Source organism: Amborella trichopoda, chromosome 12 (assembly GCF_054954075.1).
Source record: "Amborella trichopoda isolate Santa Cruz 75 chromosome 12, AtrichopodaSantaCruz75HAP2 v2.0, whole genome shotgun sequence".
In the NCBI taxonomy this organism is placed as follows: Eukaryota; Viridiplantae; Streptophyta; class Magnoliopsida; order Amborellales; family Amborellaceae; genus Amborella; species Amborella trichopoda.
Window position 1 is genome coordinate 1,548,490 of NC_142347.1, and position 18,788 is coordinate 1,567,277.

The following is an 18,788-nucleotide window of genomic DNA, read 5'->3' on the forward strand; positions in this document are numbered from 1 at the left end:
AAAAAAAATTAAAAAGAGAGAACACCCCATGGACCCAACTATCTAAGTACGCCCACTCCCATACTTTTTAAATCACATCATTGACCGCCATACTGTTTACTTTTTACAATCACCCCTATATTAAACTTTTTAACTGATGTTTTTAGCCTTCTCTCAAAAAAAAAATAAAATAAAACAAAGTCAATCATGCACAAATTGTGTGCTCGACCAGCTTCAATAGTGACCGGTACAATACATTATGTGCCGGACTAGCTTCAAATAGGAACCTGAAACCGGTATGGCACATGGTGTGTCGAACCCACTTTATTTAAGAAAATAAAATATGGATAGATACTCTTATCCTAAAAAACATATTTTTTAATTAGGACTGGGTGCAAAATAAATATTATTGGGGTTCATAATGTGGTTTTAAAAATATTGGGGTAGACAAACCTAGATAGTTGGGTCTACAGATATTTATAATTTTCTTAATTAAAGAATAAATTATATATGCATTTTTTATGTGCATGGAAAACCAAGGTCATAAACCCGAATGGTGACCGTTCTGAATTTTGGATAGTGGGATCTACGCACTAGAAACTCAAACTTAGTGTTTCTTTCTAGACAGTTTACCAATGCTTTTTAATTTAATTTCAAAATACTCATGAAAAAGACATGGTTTTGAGTTGGAATAATTACAATTTACAAATGAGGACAATGTTAAATATTTCACCTCTTATGGGTGTTTGATAAAAATTCCTTTTTTATAAAAAAATGATGTACAGTATTGTCCTGTGGTAGCACACTATACAACTATACAACTTGAGAATAAAGGGTCAATTCCCAAGTTTACCCCTTTCTATTTTGTAACCGATGGAATGAGAGGGAACTAATGCCTAAAATATCATTAACAATTAAGGATCCCTGCATATATTGTGCGAGAGAGCACCAAAATGCCTCTTTCTTATCTTCTTCCATTCCTCTTTTCTTCTCTTTCTCGATTGTTTATCTGTATTTGTTTCCCCCCTCAATCTTCTTCTTCTTCCTCTTCTTTTCTTTTTATTTTTTTCTCCATCATTATACACATCTCATCCTACATGTTTGACTATTAATGAATTTATGCTAACAGTAAAAAAATAAAATAATAAAAGTAAAAAAAGACATAAAATCCCCTCTCTAAAATTATAACTTCAAATAACCCCTAGTCTTCTGGAACCTTTAGTTAAATAAAATATGATGTTTAACTCACTCCTTATCTTTTTTATTATCCAAATTATAAAAATTATTATTTTTTTTTTTTCTTTCTTTTTCTTTTTTTTTCTTTTTAATCATCATGTTACCCAAATCCTGAAGAAGCCCCCATTCCCCTTCTCTTTTTCTTTTTTTTTTCACCCCTGGACCTCTTCCTCCCTCTTTCTCTATTAACCTTTCCCAAATACATATTTCTATGTAGCAACCTTCCCCAAATACATATCTCTCTCTTTCGCATTTCGTATCTGACAAGTAAGTTAAAAGAGGCATTACATATTAGATTTTTATTAACTTATTAGGAAAAAAAAAGAGAGGTCAATTCTGTTGTTTGGACGTTAAAAAAGATAATAAGGAGTTACACGTCCTTTTTCTTAACTTAGGGTTCCATGGGCTTTTTGTTGTACCCAGGGGGTTATTTGAGATAATAATTTTACATATGAGCAATATATGTCTTTTTTTCCAAAAAATATATATTGTGAGAGTGAGAGAGAGATGCTTCATTGATGGATCTAGTGTCAAAAAAGTGACAACAAATAAAGATTGCTCTCTATATATGCGTATATAGGAGGTCACAACTATTCTCACTCATTAGATGTCAAATTGGATAGCTTGGGATGAGTCATAAAATCAGAGAATTTTTTTTGAACTTTGTGACTAATTAATGACACTCTTATAACCACCCATTTTAAAATCAAAGGGTTAAGAATGATTGTGACCCCTTGTACAAATGATAAACAGTTTCTTTATAAATATTTTATGAGTAATGATCATATAGGACCCTCTCCCATTCATGTGTGTAGGATCCTAAAAGATCAGCATTAAAATTGTCACAGATCTCTATAAAAGTTATCATATGGGTGTGATACCTGACTTTTCTAGAGATCCATGCCAATTTTAATAGTGATCATTTTAGGTCATATACACGTGAATTGGGGAGGGTTCTATAAGATCATTTCTCATATTTTATTGGTGCATCTAATGTAAGATGACCATTATCGAATGTGATCCCTCGATATATTGATTGAGAGAGAGAAACTTGAAAAGAGAAGTTAAAATGTCATCAATCAAGAAAGTTGCCCCTTCAACCTATGGGGAAAGCTGAGTGGATGAGAAGTGCTTGTTTGGCTCATCATTCTATAAATCTACACTTGGAAAAGCGTTCTGATTGCTCAGATGTCACCAATTAAAGAAATTATCCCTGATGCGAGAAAGAGATTATCCTTGCTGAGAGAGAGAGATTGCATTTGAATGTCTAGATTGCAAGGCACAGCAAAAAAAAGGCATAACAGCATGAAATTAGGGAGGTCATTAATAGGAGAGAGAACATAGATTGAATAACCTATGGATTGGTAATCAACATCAAACTAGCTCGAGTCCTAGGGGGTGCTTCTTCGTTTTGTACTTTTGTAAGGGCTTTGCTCCATTATTTAATGAATACCTCTTACTGTTTAAAAAAAAAAAAAAAAAAAGAGAGAGAAAGAAAGCTCACGAGTCATTACTTGCAAAGTTGAAGCAATGATATCAAAGAGTCCTAAAAGTAGGTGCAATGACTACTGTATCTGAGTCCCTATAACTCGGGCTCACCTCCTCGGTGAGTCCAAGTATTTTTTGAGGTGTTTGTCTTACTTGGACATAATAAAAATAAATAAAAAAATAAATTTTTTTTTTAAAATAAAGAATTTATTTGTGATATTATTATTTTATGTTTTTCATAATTTTGAAAAATATTGGAAAGTGTTTTGGCCATAAATTATTGTTTTTACATTTTTGCATGTATTTTAGATTATTTAAAAAATTACCCCACTGAAAAGTTGTTTTTTAAAATTTATTTTTTAACTTCATTTTGATGTGCTTTGTTTAATCTTATTTTAAATATATATTTCTTTTTTAAGAGATATTTTTGTATTTTATATAACTTGTTAATGTCTTTTTCTTTTTTTGTTGCTACAGTTCTCAATCCTACTCAGGCCGAGTTATACTTAGGTGGAGTTACAAGGACTTGGGCCAAGTAGTCGGATCGGGCATGGGCCGAGTACTCGCCCCGAGTAGTGGTTTTGAAGATTGGCTGCAATTCATCTTTAATTTTGCTTAAATAAAATATGTCAACTAGCCTAAAAAGTGCATATATGTTAGCTGTTACTTGATTTATATTTGAACCAAAACAAGAAGGGGCCCAAACGCACCAAAAGTGGGTGAGATGAAAAGGCCAATACCTTGTCTACGTTGTTCAATATCGACTACTCACCTTAATTTCAGGATTTGAGTTTGATATACTCAAAAGCAGGTCAAATGGATTTTTCACACACACGGGCAGAGAGAGAGTATTTTTGACAATTTTTATACTTCTTAGATTTGAGATTGAGAGTCTTTTACAAATTTTTAAAGAAAGGAGAGCGAGAGTATATTTATTGCAAATTTTAAGAGAGAGTATACACGAAATTTTTTGAAAGATAGAGGAGAGAGAGAGTATTTAATAATTTTTGAAAGATAGACAGGAGAGGGAAAGTAAATTATGGAATTTTTGAGAGAGATTGAGAGTAATTATAAAAAAATTTGGAAGATAGAGTGAGGAAAGACTGTAAGACATTTTTGAGAGGGGTGCAGTTGGCATACGGATACATCCGTAGTGGTAGAGGTAAGGTGACCTTCAAATTTTATCATGGTATATAATTTTGATGTAAAATGTTCTTTGAATTGTCTCAATATCTATTTTTATATATAATTATAAAATTTTAAATTTTAAAAATGGTTAAAATCAAGTAGATCTATAAATATATGAAAATCTTGAAACTGGACGGTGTAGATAATATATTGTAAAATGTACTATCTGAAACTTAAAAATCTTTTTATTTTTCATGGTCATACATCTCGATGTCGAGATGATCAATCAAAGGGTTTTTCGATAGTAAAACTACTTTTTCCGATGGATTTTTGACGTGCATCCGTAGTTCTACATTATAAGGTTGCATCCTTATATAAACTTTTTCGTTTTGAGAGAGTATATTGTTGACAATTTTTGAAAGAAAGAGAGGAGAGGAAGAGTATATTTATGGTTGTTTGAGAAAGAGAGGTTTAGACAAATTTTAAATGGATGTAGTTTATGTAAGGCCTATGTTTTATAAAATCAGTAAATCCGTGCCTCAAAATCTTGTCTAAAAAAATACTTGAGGTATGAAAAATTCTTAAGATGGTTTTAAAATCTAAAAAATACTTGATGCATTAAAAAATTCTTAAAATAATTTTAAAAATCTATTTCACCACTAATTATGATATTTATAGCTCAAAAAAGGTATAGATCTTGTGGACCCATAAACACTTGAAAATGGTATGTCTAGATAATGAATTACAAGATACTCTATTTTTAGAGCTTCAAATCTGTTTTTTATCAAAACCATAACGATCAAGGTCGATTTAAAAAACTAGTATAGATCTTGTGGATTCATAAACACTTGAAAATTATTTGTCTAGATAATGTGTTACAAGATACACTATTTTTAAGTTTTGAAATCCTTTTTTTTTGTTTTATCACAATCATAACGATCAAGGTCGAGATGATTGACTTGAAAATTTTTCGATATAAAAAATATAATTTTCATGAATTTTGAGGCGATGCTTTACTTTTTTTGATAAAATCTTAGCCTTTTCCCTTTTGAATTTATGAATGTGAAATAGAATGTGAAATAGAGATCTATATTAGATAATGGGGGTGTGGTTTGCATGCGGTTGCAAACTGAAACAATCCAATTAAAGTGCACTTCTAAATTTTATCATAAATATAATTATGATATAAAAAATTATTAAGATGACTTAAGAATCTATTTTTATCTCTTATTATAAATTTTTAAATTCTAAAAATGTCTCAAAACAAGTAGATCTAAAAATACATGAAAATGGATGGTTTAGATAGTGTGTTTGCAGGCTATACTATTTTACGGATTTGAAATTATTATTATTATTATTATTTTTTCATTGATTTTAGATGTTGATCAATTGGAGGGTTTTCCAACAAATTTATGATGGATTTTTTATGTGCATTTTGATTCTACGTTTTAAGTTACTACTTTATATAAATGTTTTCCTTAGATTAGATATAATTACCCTAGATATTTGTACATAACCAGATTTACATAATCAGATTTAGCGAGGCTTGAGTTTCTTAGGACGGACACAAGTGATTCGGTAATTATCTCTCCGGCTGCTTCTCCTCTGCAACTCTTTCTCTCTCCATCATTCTCTCTCTATACGATATCGAGGATATGATGTATTTCTCTCTCTATATATGTGAAAGCGGAATCGTCGCTCTTACTTCTCTTGAATCCTACTCCATCTCAAACTCCTCAAACCCTTATTTTGCATCCTTAAAGCTCTACACTCATCGCACGAACCTTATCCATAATCACAATTGCGCACCCATTTAGCCTACAAATCGTCCGTTTTCACCACAAAAATCAACGTCAAATCCTTTGCAGTCCCGTCGACGGTAGCTGATTGATGTAAAAATGGCCGGGTTTTATAGCCATTACACTTATCATCAGTTCCAGACCTCAAATCCGAAGTAATCTCTATGAGAGCAGGAGATCGAGATAAAAGTCGTGGATTTCGGTGCACGAGAGGCTATTTTCACGCCATAAAGTTCTCACATTTACATTATCATCCTAATGCTTGTAATGATTGCCTATATTGGATCATATAATATGATTTTTGGGGCTTATTCCTGTGCATTCTCCATAAATTCTTCCAATCATCGATAAAATAGCCGATTTCTTTACACGATACGCTATTCTCAAAGCTTCAGGGGAAGGGAATCCCCTAAGCTTTCTCTGCAACTTCCATGGCGGATTTTCTCGGATCAAACGTACGTGTATCAGATATCAGAAAGTGGATTTCTACTCAATTCTCCTCATATAAGGCATGGTTTGCGGCTCTCTGGTTTCTAGTGTTTTTATCATTGTTCATATGGCAAAAAAGCTCTGTAGAGGGCATTCTAGCTTCAAGGAGAGTTCCTTCAAGGCCGCTCCCAAAATTAAGACCGGTGGCCTATAATCTGAGCGATTTTGGAGGTGTAGGTGATGGCGTCACTGTAAATACCAAGGCTTTTGAGAAAGCCATTGAAGCTATCTCGAAGCTCCGGAGCAGTGGTGGTGGTCAACTTAATGTGGAGAGTGGGAGGTGGCTCACTGCTCCATTTAACCTAACCAGTCATATGACCCTATTTCTTGCTGAAGATGCTGTGATTCTAGGGATTGAGGTATCTTTTTTCTTTTTTTTTGTCAATTTTCTCTCTATTTTAAAACCTTAGGTTGCCGGTTGTTTCTGGATTGTTGTGGAATTCTTACTAATAGGATTTCCGCTCCTAGTATTTTATCAATTTTATTCCTCGTTTTCTGAACAGTCATCTGAATTTTCCTTAATTGCACTGCCTAATAGCCTTCCTTTTCCGTCCTCTAGCTAAGTTTGGATTGAATGCTTTTCTTTGTGGAAATTTGTAGTGATTATTGTCATAGTTTTCTTTTGCTTTGATATTTTCTTTTGTTATTTGACAATCACACACGCAAAGAGAAAAAAAGTTTGTTTTTGAATTCTCAGTTTATTATTTCTCTACTATGCAAATCTTCTTTACTTTTGCAACTCTTTATTCTGTGGCGCCATTTTGCAACTGTTATTCTGGGTCACCATTACTAGAAAACTGTTATTCTAGGTCACCATTACTAGAATCGACCAATCTAGGCTGACTGATTTGAGTGAAGCTATTGTCTAGCTTAACTTGCTCCTTTTTTTTTTTTTGGATCATGATTGTTGGTATAGCTTTCTCCAATTTAAGCTTTATATAAAAAATTGGAAACCAATAAAAATTTTAAAGATTTTTTGGCAACAGAAAGTTGGAATGTTGACATTCATGAAAAACTGGAAAAAAGAAGAAGAATAAAGAATAGAGGGAGCATCAGGATGAGACTGTTGTCTTTCTGTATGTTGGGGATTTAAGTGCATACGCAGATGTGTTCAGCACTTCAGTCAGTGTTCTAAAACTCAAGGTGTCAAGTCCGAACAGGAACCGGCCAAAACTTCGTATATTTTAATATTATGGCTTATACAGACTTGGCCAAGTCTCTTACAGATTCGGCCAAGTCTCTATGGAGACTCAAACTCGGAACCCTGCCGAATCCCCAGTCCAAGCGTTGTTTTTGAACATTGACTTCAGCTGAAGTGAACATGCGTGTAGTTGTGAAATAAATTACAGAAACTGGTATGATCTTATTTCTTTTTTTGTCAGAATCCACCTCGTGTATTTGACCATTGTTCCCAATTGTTTTTCCTCCATTTTACCATGTATCTCTTTTGGTTTCTCGAGATTCCTTGTGTATCTATCTATTTCTAGACACTATTATGGGAACATACTCCATTTTCACTGTTTAATGGGTCACTCCTATCGGGTTAAAATTTAGCTAGTCAACAATGTTCTAGAAATTAGTGCTAGATAATCAAAAGATAGCATGACTATCCAGCCTTTTCCCCAAAGGCTTCTCTTATTCTCAGCAACTTCTTTTGCATTTTCCACTCCATTAAATATCCAAGGAGACTTCCGCCTCCCCCACACTTCCCCTACAAGTAACTAAAACTCAATGTGAATACAACACGTACAACTGAAGAAGTTGAGGGTACATCTCAAAAGATATAAACATGATATGGGATTCTGATGTTATCTTCACTTTAACCACCCTTGTCAACTTGCCAACTGGTCCCTTGTCTTGTTGGCCTCTCTAAGGATCAACACGTACAACTGAAGAAGTTGACGGTATATCTCAAAAGATATAAACATGATATGGGATTCTGATGTTATCTTCACTTTTACCACCCTTGTCAACTTGCCAACTGGTCCCTTGTCTTGTTGGCCTCTCTAAGGATGTTTGTCCCTTTTCTTGTTGGCCTCTCTAAGGATGTTTCTGATGATGCTTCATGATTGGTCATGTACTGGATCCTAAACTTCATGACTTGCAACTAACCTCCAAGAAAGGGGATGCCCAACACCATAATCTAAGCTCTCTCAGATAGATATGGGACACTGTTAACATACAAAAACAATGCAAAAAGACAATGAACAGGGTTTTCCATTCTTTAGAAATGTGTACCTTAGAAATGTGTACCCATGGACATCGCCATCTCACATTGCATTGTTGTGAAAATGGAGCTTTCCATCCTTCTGAAATCCCAAGAATGTACACCCATGGACAACTCCATCTCACATTCCATATGAGAGTTAGGATTAGGGGAGTTTGTTCTATTAATTTTGCCCTAGGTATTGTTATCTCTGACAATTCAGATTTCAGACCCATACAAATTGAGTTGCAACTGAGACATGACATGGTACTGGAGTCTTCTTTATTCATTCTGGTTCTCTCATGACCATGGCCTGTTGAAACTTCATCTTTAAGTATCACTTTCTTACACGAGGCTCATCATTATCATACATAGACTTTAGATGATATGAAAAAGGATAGCAATTATTCTTTTGTCTTATTGATCTTTCAAGATGTTAAGACGTGAGGAAACGGGCTTCGGTCAAGATGGTAAAGGCTAGGTTTTCATAGCCCAACGTCTCAAGTTCCATTCCTATGTAACCTTGTCAAAAAAAAAAGAAAAAGAGAAAACAAAAGATGTGAGTTTAAGTATTTTAGCATAATGTAGTTTATTTTGCAACTTAGAGCAAGTAATGCAATTCCATTGAAACTTAGATCCCTGTCTTGCTTAAGCATTTTGCTTCAAAGTACAAGTAACGTGTCTTCCAGTACTAGGAGTTTGCTTCATCAACACCACCATTCCATCTTCCTATCAGTTTCAGAGTGTAGAATTAGTTGATTCAGATGGGAACTATTTATTCCAGTGGATCAAGAAGAAATGGAGGTCTACTGTCTGTTTGTGCGTTATCAGCTTTGAGATTTTATGTGGAGCAACAATCTGAAATTGGTTTGAAGTATTGACAAAGAAAATTCAAATTTGATTGCAAGTCCAATTTAATTTGCTTGGGATGATTCGAGGGAAGTCTCTAGGCCTTAAAAGTAGAAATCTTAAAATTAACATATATTAAAAGAATGATTTTGTTTATAATGGTTAGTTATATTTCATTGAGCCCTATATTTTTTATTTGCAAGTTTAAGCCCTATAAAAAAGTGAGCCTTTATACAGACAGTAATTAACAAAGTGAGTAACTACTACGTTTGTTTTCATAGTCCCTTCTCTTGCTAAAGCATCCATTTCTTTGTTCATTTCCTCTATCAGTGGTGGAAGATTGCCTTCAATGTATTGACCAAAGCAAAATTTCTTCAAACACTTGGTATAATTTTCTCATGAGTAAAATAGTAATTTGTACCTGAATAAATATAGAAATTTTCACAAGCAATCAACCTCTTGAGCTTTCACATTTTTCTAACAATTTTATAAAATTGGTTGTTTGTCATTTACCATTGATCACTAAATATGCATACTATTGTACAATAAAGAATCATTGCTATTTGTATTCACATCTATGTTCCAACATTCAAATGAAAAATGGAATGAATTTTAAAACTTTTAATCTAATAAAGAACTGTTATTAATAAGCATGTTAAGTATCCATATAGATTGGTGATGATTATAGTGTTTAAGACAAACTTATGCTCAGCTTTCAAATCTTATCTTGAGGGCAGGTTGCCATGACCCTAGACCACCTCCAAAGGTCCTGAATGGGGCTTAAACTCTAAAATGTGCCTCTTAAATTTCAAAATTTATATTTGAAAACTGAAAGCATAAAGTACTTTCCTGAAAAAAAAAATAAATTTAAGATGGCTTTTTTGCACAAAAGGCGGGGTTTTTCTTCCTGATGACACCCAAATCAGATTTGGTGGGCTAACCTTACCTTTGGGGTGCCTTTTGTTCCCTTTTGGTTCCTTGCTGAAAAACAAAGGAGAGAAAAACATGGAATTAATGGGTCATATGAGGAGGAGCTATTTGGTCCCCTAGGCCGAAGGTTGTTTCTCGTTGACCGAAGTGTCCAACAAGGCCTGAAGAATGTGCTAAAGAGTTCTAGTCTTTCTTCATTTGCATCAAAGGGCAGCCGAAGCAACACAAAACTGATAAGGTTGATATCTAAAAAGATTTTCTCTGCCCATAAATACAATGTACTTATAAAATTCATTTGAAGTGACATCATCATTAAACCAGTCCCATTGGTTACTCACAGATTGCCTCACCTGTTTCTACTACCAAGATTTGACCAAAGTACATCCGTCATCACATTGGGAAGAGAACATATTGTATTTATCTTTTTCCTTGATCTCTTAATTGTTGCGTAAGTAGTCGACGCTCTCTCTCTATACAACATAGCCTCAAAATTTTTTTTTTTGGGTGGAGATAGGCTGGCTTGCAGGGGTTAGTGCGGGAGCCCCACCTGCTATATTAATCTCAAAGAGTGTATACAATAGGCTGAAGGCCTTCAACTCTATGGTTTATGGTACAGTTGTGAGTGTGACTACAATAGTTCCTGTCATTATGCTTGCTGTAATTTAAGAAATAGTATGACATGCTACATTGATTTACATTTCATTTGTTCGCTGTTAATTCTGCCCTCCATACTTTGTTACCATTTCTGCCATCCCTGCCTTTCCAAGTATACTTCAAAGGATATCCCTTCCCTGTCTTTTTGTCTTCTTCTTCGTCTTTGACGTTTTTTATTTGGGTACCATGTTGAACCATACTGTGTTGTGTATGTGCTTCCTGTATCATTCTGGTAGTATGCATTGGAAGCATGTCTGCTTTTCTGTTGTGGTGCCACATCGAACTGTGCTAACTTATGTTCTTCTTTGACTACAGCTTGGTATTTTATGGTATTTTCTTATTGCTTGGGGCTATCATAAATCATCTGAATCTTCTTCCTTGATGATTCTATCTGGGTTTCCTCAAATTAGGATAACTTGTGTCTATGATATGCATCATTGTTGCAGAATCCAGATACATTGACCTTGGGAAAACATTCATTCAGATGACCTTCGTTATTTGCGAACTAGTAGTTTGCATATTGATCATTGTTCCTTGGATTTTTATGAAACTATAGTTGTCCTTCAGATTTTTATGAAACTATGCATTTTTGCATTTAATTGATGTTCATTTAATTTATTAATGGACTGTGAATCGTATGTTAACAGGACGAGAGGTATTGGCCGTTGATGCCGCCCTTGCCCTCTTATGGATATGGGAGAGAGCATCCTGGCCCTCGATATGGCAGTCTGATTCATGGTCAAAATCTCAAGGATGTTGTGATAACTGGTGAGTTAAGTCTACTGCCCTTTTTTCATTTACAGGTTAGGCTTAAGTCTGAATATGACAGAATTTATGGAGCTAGATTTGGTTTGGGTAGTCTCCATGGTGTTTACAAAACCTCCAATTAATATTCCTCAACTTTCCAGTAATTAAAAGAGGATTCACTCGAATTGTAAATAAGACATCTTTCTGGTTATTGTGAGTTTGTGACTGCCTGAGGACTAACTTCGTCTCTTGGATTTTTTTCTTCTGCTGCAAATTTTACCATGTGCAATAGTGGAAAGAAAATCATTTGGAGAAAATGCTGAATATGATTATTTTATTCTTAATTTACAGGACATAATGGCACCATAGATGGGCAGGGCCCAGCATGGTGGAGGAAGTATCGTAAGAAGCTCCTCAACCACACAAGAGGACCACTTATACAACTTATGTGGTCAAGCGACGTTAAGATATCAAACGTAACCCTACAGAATTCGCCGTTTTGGACATTCCACCCCTATGATTGCAAGAATGTGGTTGTATCTGGCATTACCATCTTAGCACCACTCTTTGAAGCGCCCAATACGGATGGAATTGATCCTGGTATACATACTTCTTTCTTGGGTGTGTTTGTATGTGTGTCTGTGCATGCGTGTTTGTGTGTGTCATTAGGTTAAGAGTTACATGTGCATGATCATGATATATACAGTAGGAGAATATAATCTATGTGATGTGGATAAAGTAGTTGCGTTTTGGCAATGAAAAAAGGGATGTTTTTTGGACCTGATTTTTATGTGGGCCATGACACACCAAGTTTGGTGCCCGGCCCACTCTTTGCCCCGTCCATTTAATTTGGATGATGCAGATCTCTCTAGAACTTCGAGACTGGGAGGAAGGAGAATGATATGCACCTTCCTATACAATTGGATGGTGTAGATGTCAGGACCTGTGCAACAACAGATGTGGGCCCTGATGTACAAACCACTTTTCTTAAAAGCTGTTTTAATTTGCTGCGGCCAAGTATCAAATGTGTCTTGGTTGAGTTTACAGAAATTTGTGATGAATTCACAAAAAATGTCAGGGAAATGGTTACTGTGTCTGGTTGTCTAGGGGTATCTTAGGCATTAAAAAAATGGCAGTGTTCTAGTTTCCATGGTGTACTACTTGAAGTTTCTTTATGCAGAAGGTTGGGTTGTATTTTATAAGTACCAAAAGCAAATGTCACATTTATCAAAACATAAATAATTTGCAAAAGGAAAAGTAATACATGTCAAAAGATGGCCCTCAAACTTTAAGCTATTTCCCCTGATTTCTCAATAATCAAAGGGATCAGCAATCCTTACGCCCAAGTTTGTCCGATCACTGTTATAAGTTATACATATATCTTTCTGCCAGGCTGATGAGCCAAGAGTTATACCAACAAATACCAAATTGCTTTTGTGTAAAACACAATGGTATTATTCGACCTTTCGTTTCTTTAGTGTCTTCTTATGATGTTAAAACTATTGCTTGCGAAAACTTTTCTTCTTATCATCATCATCATTGTAATCACTGCTGCTGCTGCTGCTGCTATTGCTGTTGTTTTTGTTGTTGTTCGTATTATTAATATTGTTTTTATTATCTATTTTACTAAGTTATTTAATGGCCTTGTGGGTATAAATGTTTAACATACAAAAAAAATTGGGCATGTCTTTCAGACTCATGTGAGAACATGTTGATCGAAAACTCTTACATTAGTGTTGGGGATGATGGTATAGCCATCAAGAGCGGCTGGGACCAGTATGGAATAGCCTATGGCCGACCGTCCGTTAACATTACCATCCGAAACGTTGTCCTAAGATCAATGGTGAGGTGAGTTATTGATCTGCTTATTGTGTAGCTATTGCAGCATTTTCTTTTTAACTTTTGCTCTTTGGCATACTCCATGCATGTGCACACACTTTGTTAAATTAAGCATGTTCCACAGCTTCTTTAGCAACAGGAACTCTACATTCCATGCTTGCATTTGTGCAAGAATATAGAATAATGGTATTATATTAATTGTATTTAAATGGCCTTTTCCTTGCATAGTGATGAAACTGGTTGCTATCTCTATCAAGAGCCAATGAACATCATATGTTTTTGTTTATGCTGTATCCATCTTAATGTGCACATTGGCTCCATGCCAGTGCTTGATAGGAGTTTAGGTCTCAAATTGTCCACTTTTATTTTTGGTTATGTTTGTGTGGGTCAAGGGGGGTGGAGGGGTAGGGGCTGGGTTTTGGGGGCAAAAGATGTACAAAAAGAGGAAATAAGGGTACAATCTCACGTGACAGTTTGAATTACTGATGTAGAAGTTGTGGCCACTCCTTACAGAAGGCAGTCAGCAAGTTGGTTTTACTCCTGCCAAATGTAAGAAAATGGAACATTGAGAGCTGCTCGGATTGAGACACCACGGGGCAGGGGCGTTTACAGGAGGCAGCTGTCACATTGGCAGGGTCTCCCTCAGCCAATAGCATACCCTGGCTTTGTAGACAAAATCTGGTTAGAAGCACGAGTGCTTAGAATTGGGTTGTATCACAGATATCAGCAGAGGCCAGAGAGAGAGAGAGAGAGGCCAGAGAGAGAGAGAGAGAGAGAGAGAGAGAGAGAGAGCCAAAATTGAACTTTATACATTCTTATAGGGTGGTGATCTGTTGAATGGATGACACGACATTAGGTACTTCAGCATCGTGTGATCTCCAACCAAGTGCAAGTCTAGGTCTTAGGCCGAGCAGCCCCATAACTCTAGCGGGGGCCCAGTTGATGCTTGCTGATTTGATCTTCACCTTCTCTATAAAGGTAGTGGGCCACATTATCTTTGCTCTCAAAGATTCTACTTTTGCTTCCCGTCCATACATTTCAGAAGATGGTGATAATAGTGAGATGCCATAGCAAGTTGCCAAGAGTTGGAAGGGAGATGGAGAACAATAACATCAAAAGGGCCTCAACTAAGTTAGGGCACGCCCTAAATCATTTGCAAAGAGGTGGAAGGGGGAGGGAATGTCATAGCAAGTTTTTGCCATGAGGACTTTCATTTTATCTTTGGTATAAGGAAAGTAGGATTTCCACAAGGCTATGCAATATAGAAGTGGGGATCTGGCCTAAACTGACAATATGGTTGCTCCGAGTGTGGACCAAGGGAATTGTGGGTCAGATGTCTAGTAGGGCTTACACTCAACTTTGATGGCTATACGCTCAAGGGATTCACCAGGCAACCAATGGATGTGTCTCTTTCCATGTACTCCGAGATTGCCACAATAGAAGGCATTCCTAGATAGATGGCCACATTTAGGACCTCATGAGCTCAACCCATACCTCTGGCATTACTGATGATACCTCAAATAGGTGTATTAAAACAACCTGACATCCTCCTATGAAGTAAGGGCAAGAGGTCCTCTATAGATTCCTCATCTTATGAAGACATGAAGTAAACATTGTGGATCGGCTAATCAATGCTGATAATGCAGTTCGAGGCCTTTGGAGTTTAGCGTATGCAACAGGTTCCAATATTGGCTTATCGTTGCTGAAATTTAAATGACTAAAATGGCTTCTTTTCTTTTCAAAGAGACTAAAAAATAGGGGATTTGGGTTTTTCTTTGAGAGGAGAAATTGGGCTTTTGGTCTTGAAGGAATCTGTGATTTAAGGCATTGTTTCTTTAGAAATTTGGTTTGCAGATGCTTGCCTGCATAAAACAGAGATCCATCTGAAATATGTTAGAAATCTTAATTAGAGTTTGCTAAAATACATTAGAAATGTGTCTTTGTCCTGTATTTTCTCAGTATGTTGCTTTGGCTTCCTTTATTCCTAATATTTTTGAAATTTAGTTTTTGTTGATATAGGCTTTAAACTTTTTCCATATGGACATTTATCCTGGTACTGCAATTTTTGTTCATGATTCTGCTATTCAAGATTAACTGCATAAGAAAAATTGCACCAATTCAGTATATGATTAAGCACCTGGAAGCCATATAACTATTTTTTGGCTGTCTTTCCTTTATCTCAAACCTCTCTCTCTCTCTCTCTCTCTCGTACAAAAGAAATCTCACACAAAATAAACCAATGTTGACAAAAACCTGTCACAAATTTCAGCGCAGGGGTATCTATCGGCAGTGAGATGTCGGGGGGTGTTTCGGACGTTTTAGTGGAGAATGCCCTCATATGGAACTCGAGGCGTGCTGTGCGCATCAAGACTGCCCCTGGCCGTGGGGGCTACGTGCGTAACATCTTGTACCACAACCTCACCTTTGACAACCTTCGTGTTGGCATTGTCATAAAGACCGACTACAATGAGCATCCGGACTCTGGCTATGACCCGATGGCAAGACCCGCCCTTGAGAACATCACGTTTGCTGGGATCCATGGACAATTGGTTAGGGTCCCTGTTAGAATCGAGGGTAGTGATGAGATCCCAGTAAAAAATGTGGAGTTTCGTGATTTATCAGTGGGGTTGTCATATAAGAAGAAGCATGTGTTTCAGTGCTCGCATGTGAGTGGGAGGGTGATAGGGTCAGTCTTCCCAGCCCCATGCATGAACCTTGACTTGTATGATGAGGCGGGGAGGCTCGTGAGGCAGTCGGTCTCATCAAATGCTTCTGATATCGACTATGACTTCTAGCCTTCTTTGGGGGAGTCGAGGCACTCGTTCTCTCTCCCACACTTTCTTTCTTCTTTTTTAACAGTTGTTTGCCTCTCCCTTCTCTCTCTATAGTTCTTTTTTATTATTGTTTCTTGTAGAAATGCATTTTTTTATTCATAGGAATTTTGGTTCCTCAGTCTCTGCGTGTGAGTGGTCAAGAGATACAGAATTTAAGGAAGGGGAAATTTGAGAGGGAGAAATTTGGGGAGATAGAGAGAGAAATTTGGGACGATGGTTTTTTAGAAAAAGGAATGTTTTTTTTAGGTTTGTTTGGCCTAAAAAATAAGGTTTAAATTAACTTAGGGGGTTACAAGAAATAAAATCTATAATTTTTATGCCTCCAAGATATCTTTTAAAACTTTTGGTCTATTGTGAAATGGAACTTAAAAATAGGGATAGGGAGTTATTTTTCCTTTTAAAGAAATCTTTTGTCCTCTCTCTCATCAAATTCGTTCAGTTGCTATTATTAGGGTTCATCTTCATATTTTTTTGGCTTATAAATGTTAATGATTTTTTTTTATTTTTTATTTTTCCTTTTCTGTATTCTACTCTTGCAGTGTAAATATTGAGGGTTGGGGGAAGGTGAGGATTGAGCCTTTCTTCTTTTTGAACTTCCCCTTTTCGGTTGTGAATATTTGTTTCACTTTTCAGTTCATAAATGAGAATTTAGGTGACTTGGTGTAGATCGGTCTTGCCCACTTCTTATCTGCTTTAATAAACCAACGGAGAAGTATTCAACATCTCAACACAACGTTAGTATTTCTGTTTCAAACCTTAAAGTTACTGTAGCATGCGGTAAACACTGCTTCAAGACCTAGATTGGCCTATTGAACCGATCCGGTTCAGTGAATGAATTAGAACTGAGCTGGTTTTCTGTGGAAGTATATGCATAAAAGAAAAAATGGTGGGAACCAGGCGAGCTTGGGGGCTTTACACGTGAACTGATCACCTATTGGTTTCAAGTCGGATGGCTGGTTTTTAAAACATTGGGTATACTAGTTTAGAAGATTACCTTGAAAATATATTGTAAGGGTCTAAAATATGTATTATAAGATAAATCACTTTTAAAATATTTATTCTCTTTAGATCCATGATTGTTGAAGTTGGGTCATTTTGAAGGGTTCCTAACGATAATTTTTTTTTTTTTTTAAAAAAGGAAAAAACCTAGAGGATCATAGGCTACATATAAAGAAAATTTACTTCGCATTTGAAAGCCTTTAGAGAGAAAATTTACTTGGCATTTGAGAGCCTTTAGAGAGAGAGACATTTTTAGGGTGGTTAGGTATGTGGAGTTCTTCGTTTTGTAGGAGCACAATATATTCTACTCATCTTTCCTTTTATTTTAAATGTTCAAGAAACAAGGAGCCGTGGTAGTATACTTGCAGTTCTGAAGCGGATTATGGCATCGCAATGGTTCGTCTCCATGGTCAGCACTGGAAAAAAGATAAGACATATGAAAGGATTCAGGCTTGGGCTTGAGTGGTTGCTTCTTTTGTGTGTGCCACTTTTCCATGAAAGTGTTAGGGTTCGGCCGGACCTAGACCTGGACCCGAAAATATAGTGTGTGATTTGGTCATCTTGCGATGGTATGAAAATATATTTTCATCCTTAGTTATAAAATTTAAAGCTCTAAAAATCGATGCAAATCAAATATCAATAATTGGAAAGTTTTCAAATGGACAGTCGAGATAAAGCATCACTAGATAAACTATTTTTATGACTTTACTTTTTTTTGGTCATATACGCATATCTCGAAGTTGAGATGACCAATTTAAGGGGTTTCTAGCTTTAGAACAACCTTTCAAGTGCGTTTTTGAAGTGTCCCTTACTTCAATAGTATAAGGTAGACACCTTATATAAACTTTTTTGTAATTAAATTTCCCCATAGAAGGTCGTAATTTCAATAAAAATACAAAAATTAATAGTTGTCCATGAGAATATTAATAATGGTGGTTAAAGCTATCGACAACCGTGATATCCTCAAAGAGAGCTCCAATATGCAGATAGTACCTGTGCTCGTGGTCAACAAAGCGTCAAAATGCACATAGTAATTTGGATCACCTACATTATGAAAAGGGAAATTATTTTGTGAGGTTATGGCTGTATAAAAAGGCACTTAAGTCTTATCGTAAAATGCCTTTATGATGCTCGAAAACCTGCAAATTAATAATCTTGACCTCAGGGATACGAAAATAGAATAAAAAAAACAAAAAAAAAGATTTCAAGGTTAAAAAATAGTCGGTAGGATCCTTGCGAACCTCTCATTTCAAAACTAGGAATCTCAAACACCTTGATCCTACCCAAGATCAAGTATACAGTTAGCTAGATATGAAATTAATTGAAAGAAAGATTAATGCAATCTTGTCGAAAAATATATATTTTTTATTTTTCTTCTTTTCACCCTTTTTCTTTTCTTTTTCTTTTCTTTTGAAGAAGATCACTTATAACTAGCAACTAAGCCCTCGAAAAAAGTGACCATATGTTGGCCAATTTTATCTTCCGAGTCAATCGGGTTCCGATGCAATTATTTGGTCACTTTTTCTCCTGATAATAGTGGATAAGTTGAAAGTTTTGGTATTGGAATTGCCATCTCGCAACAATGTCTGTCTAGATTTCTGCCTTCAAATA

General features: G+C 35.8%; 1 protein-coding gene across 2 annotated transcripts; it reads left to right on the forward strand.

Moving 5' to 3' along the window:
* The first annotated feature begins 5,607 nt into the window (after window positions 1–5,607).
* Window positions 5,608–16,296, forward strand: LOC18427503 (Pectin lyase-like superfamily protein). 2 transcript variants are annotated; one of them, XM_011622567.3, is made up of 5 exons: window positions 5,608–6,478; window positions 11,406–11,526; window positions 11,857–12,105; window positions 13,200–13,353; window positions 15,614–16,296. In XM_011622567.3, exons 1-5 carry the CDS (start codon window positions 6,062–6,064, stop codon window positions 16,137–16,139), a joined length of 1,467 nt encoding a protein of 488 aa, XP_011620869.1. In that variant the 5' UTR covers window positions 5,608–6,061; the 3' UTR covers window positions 16,140–16,296. The 2 variants fall into 2 exon arrangements, with proteins under 2 accessions (XP_011620869.1, XP_088710173.1); XM_088854047.1 differs by having other exon boundaries at window positions 13,200–13,348.
* Window positions 16,297–18,788: the final 2,492 nt, after the last annotated feature.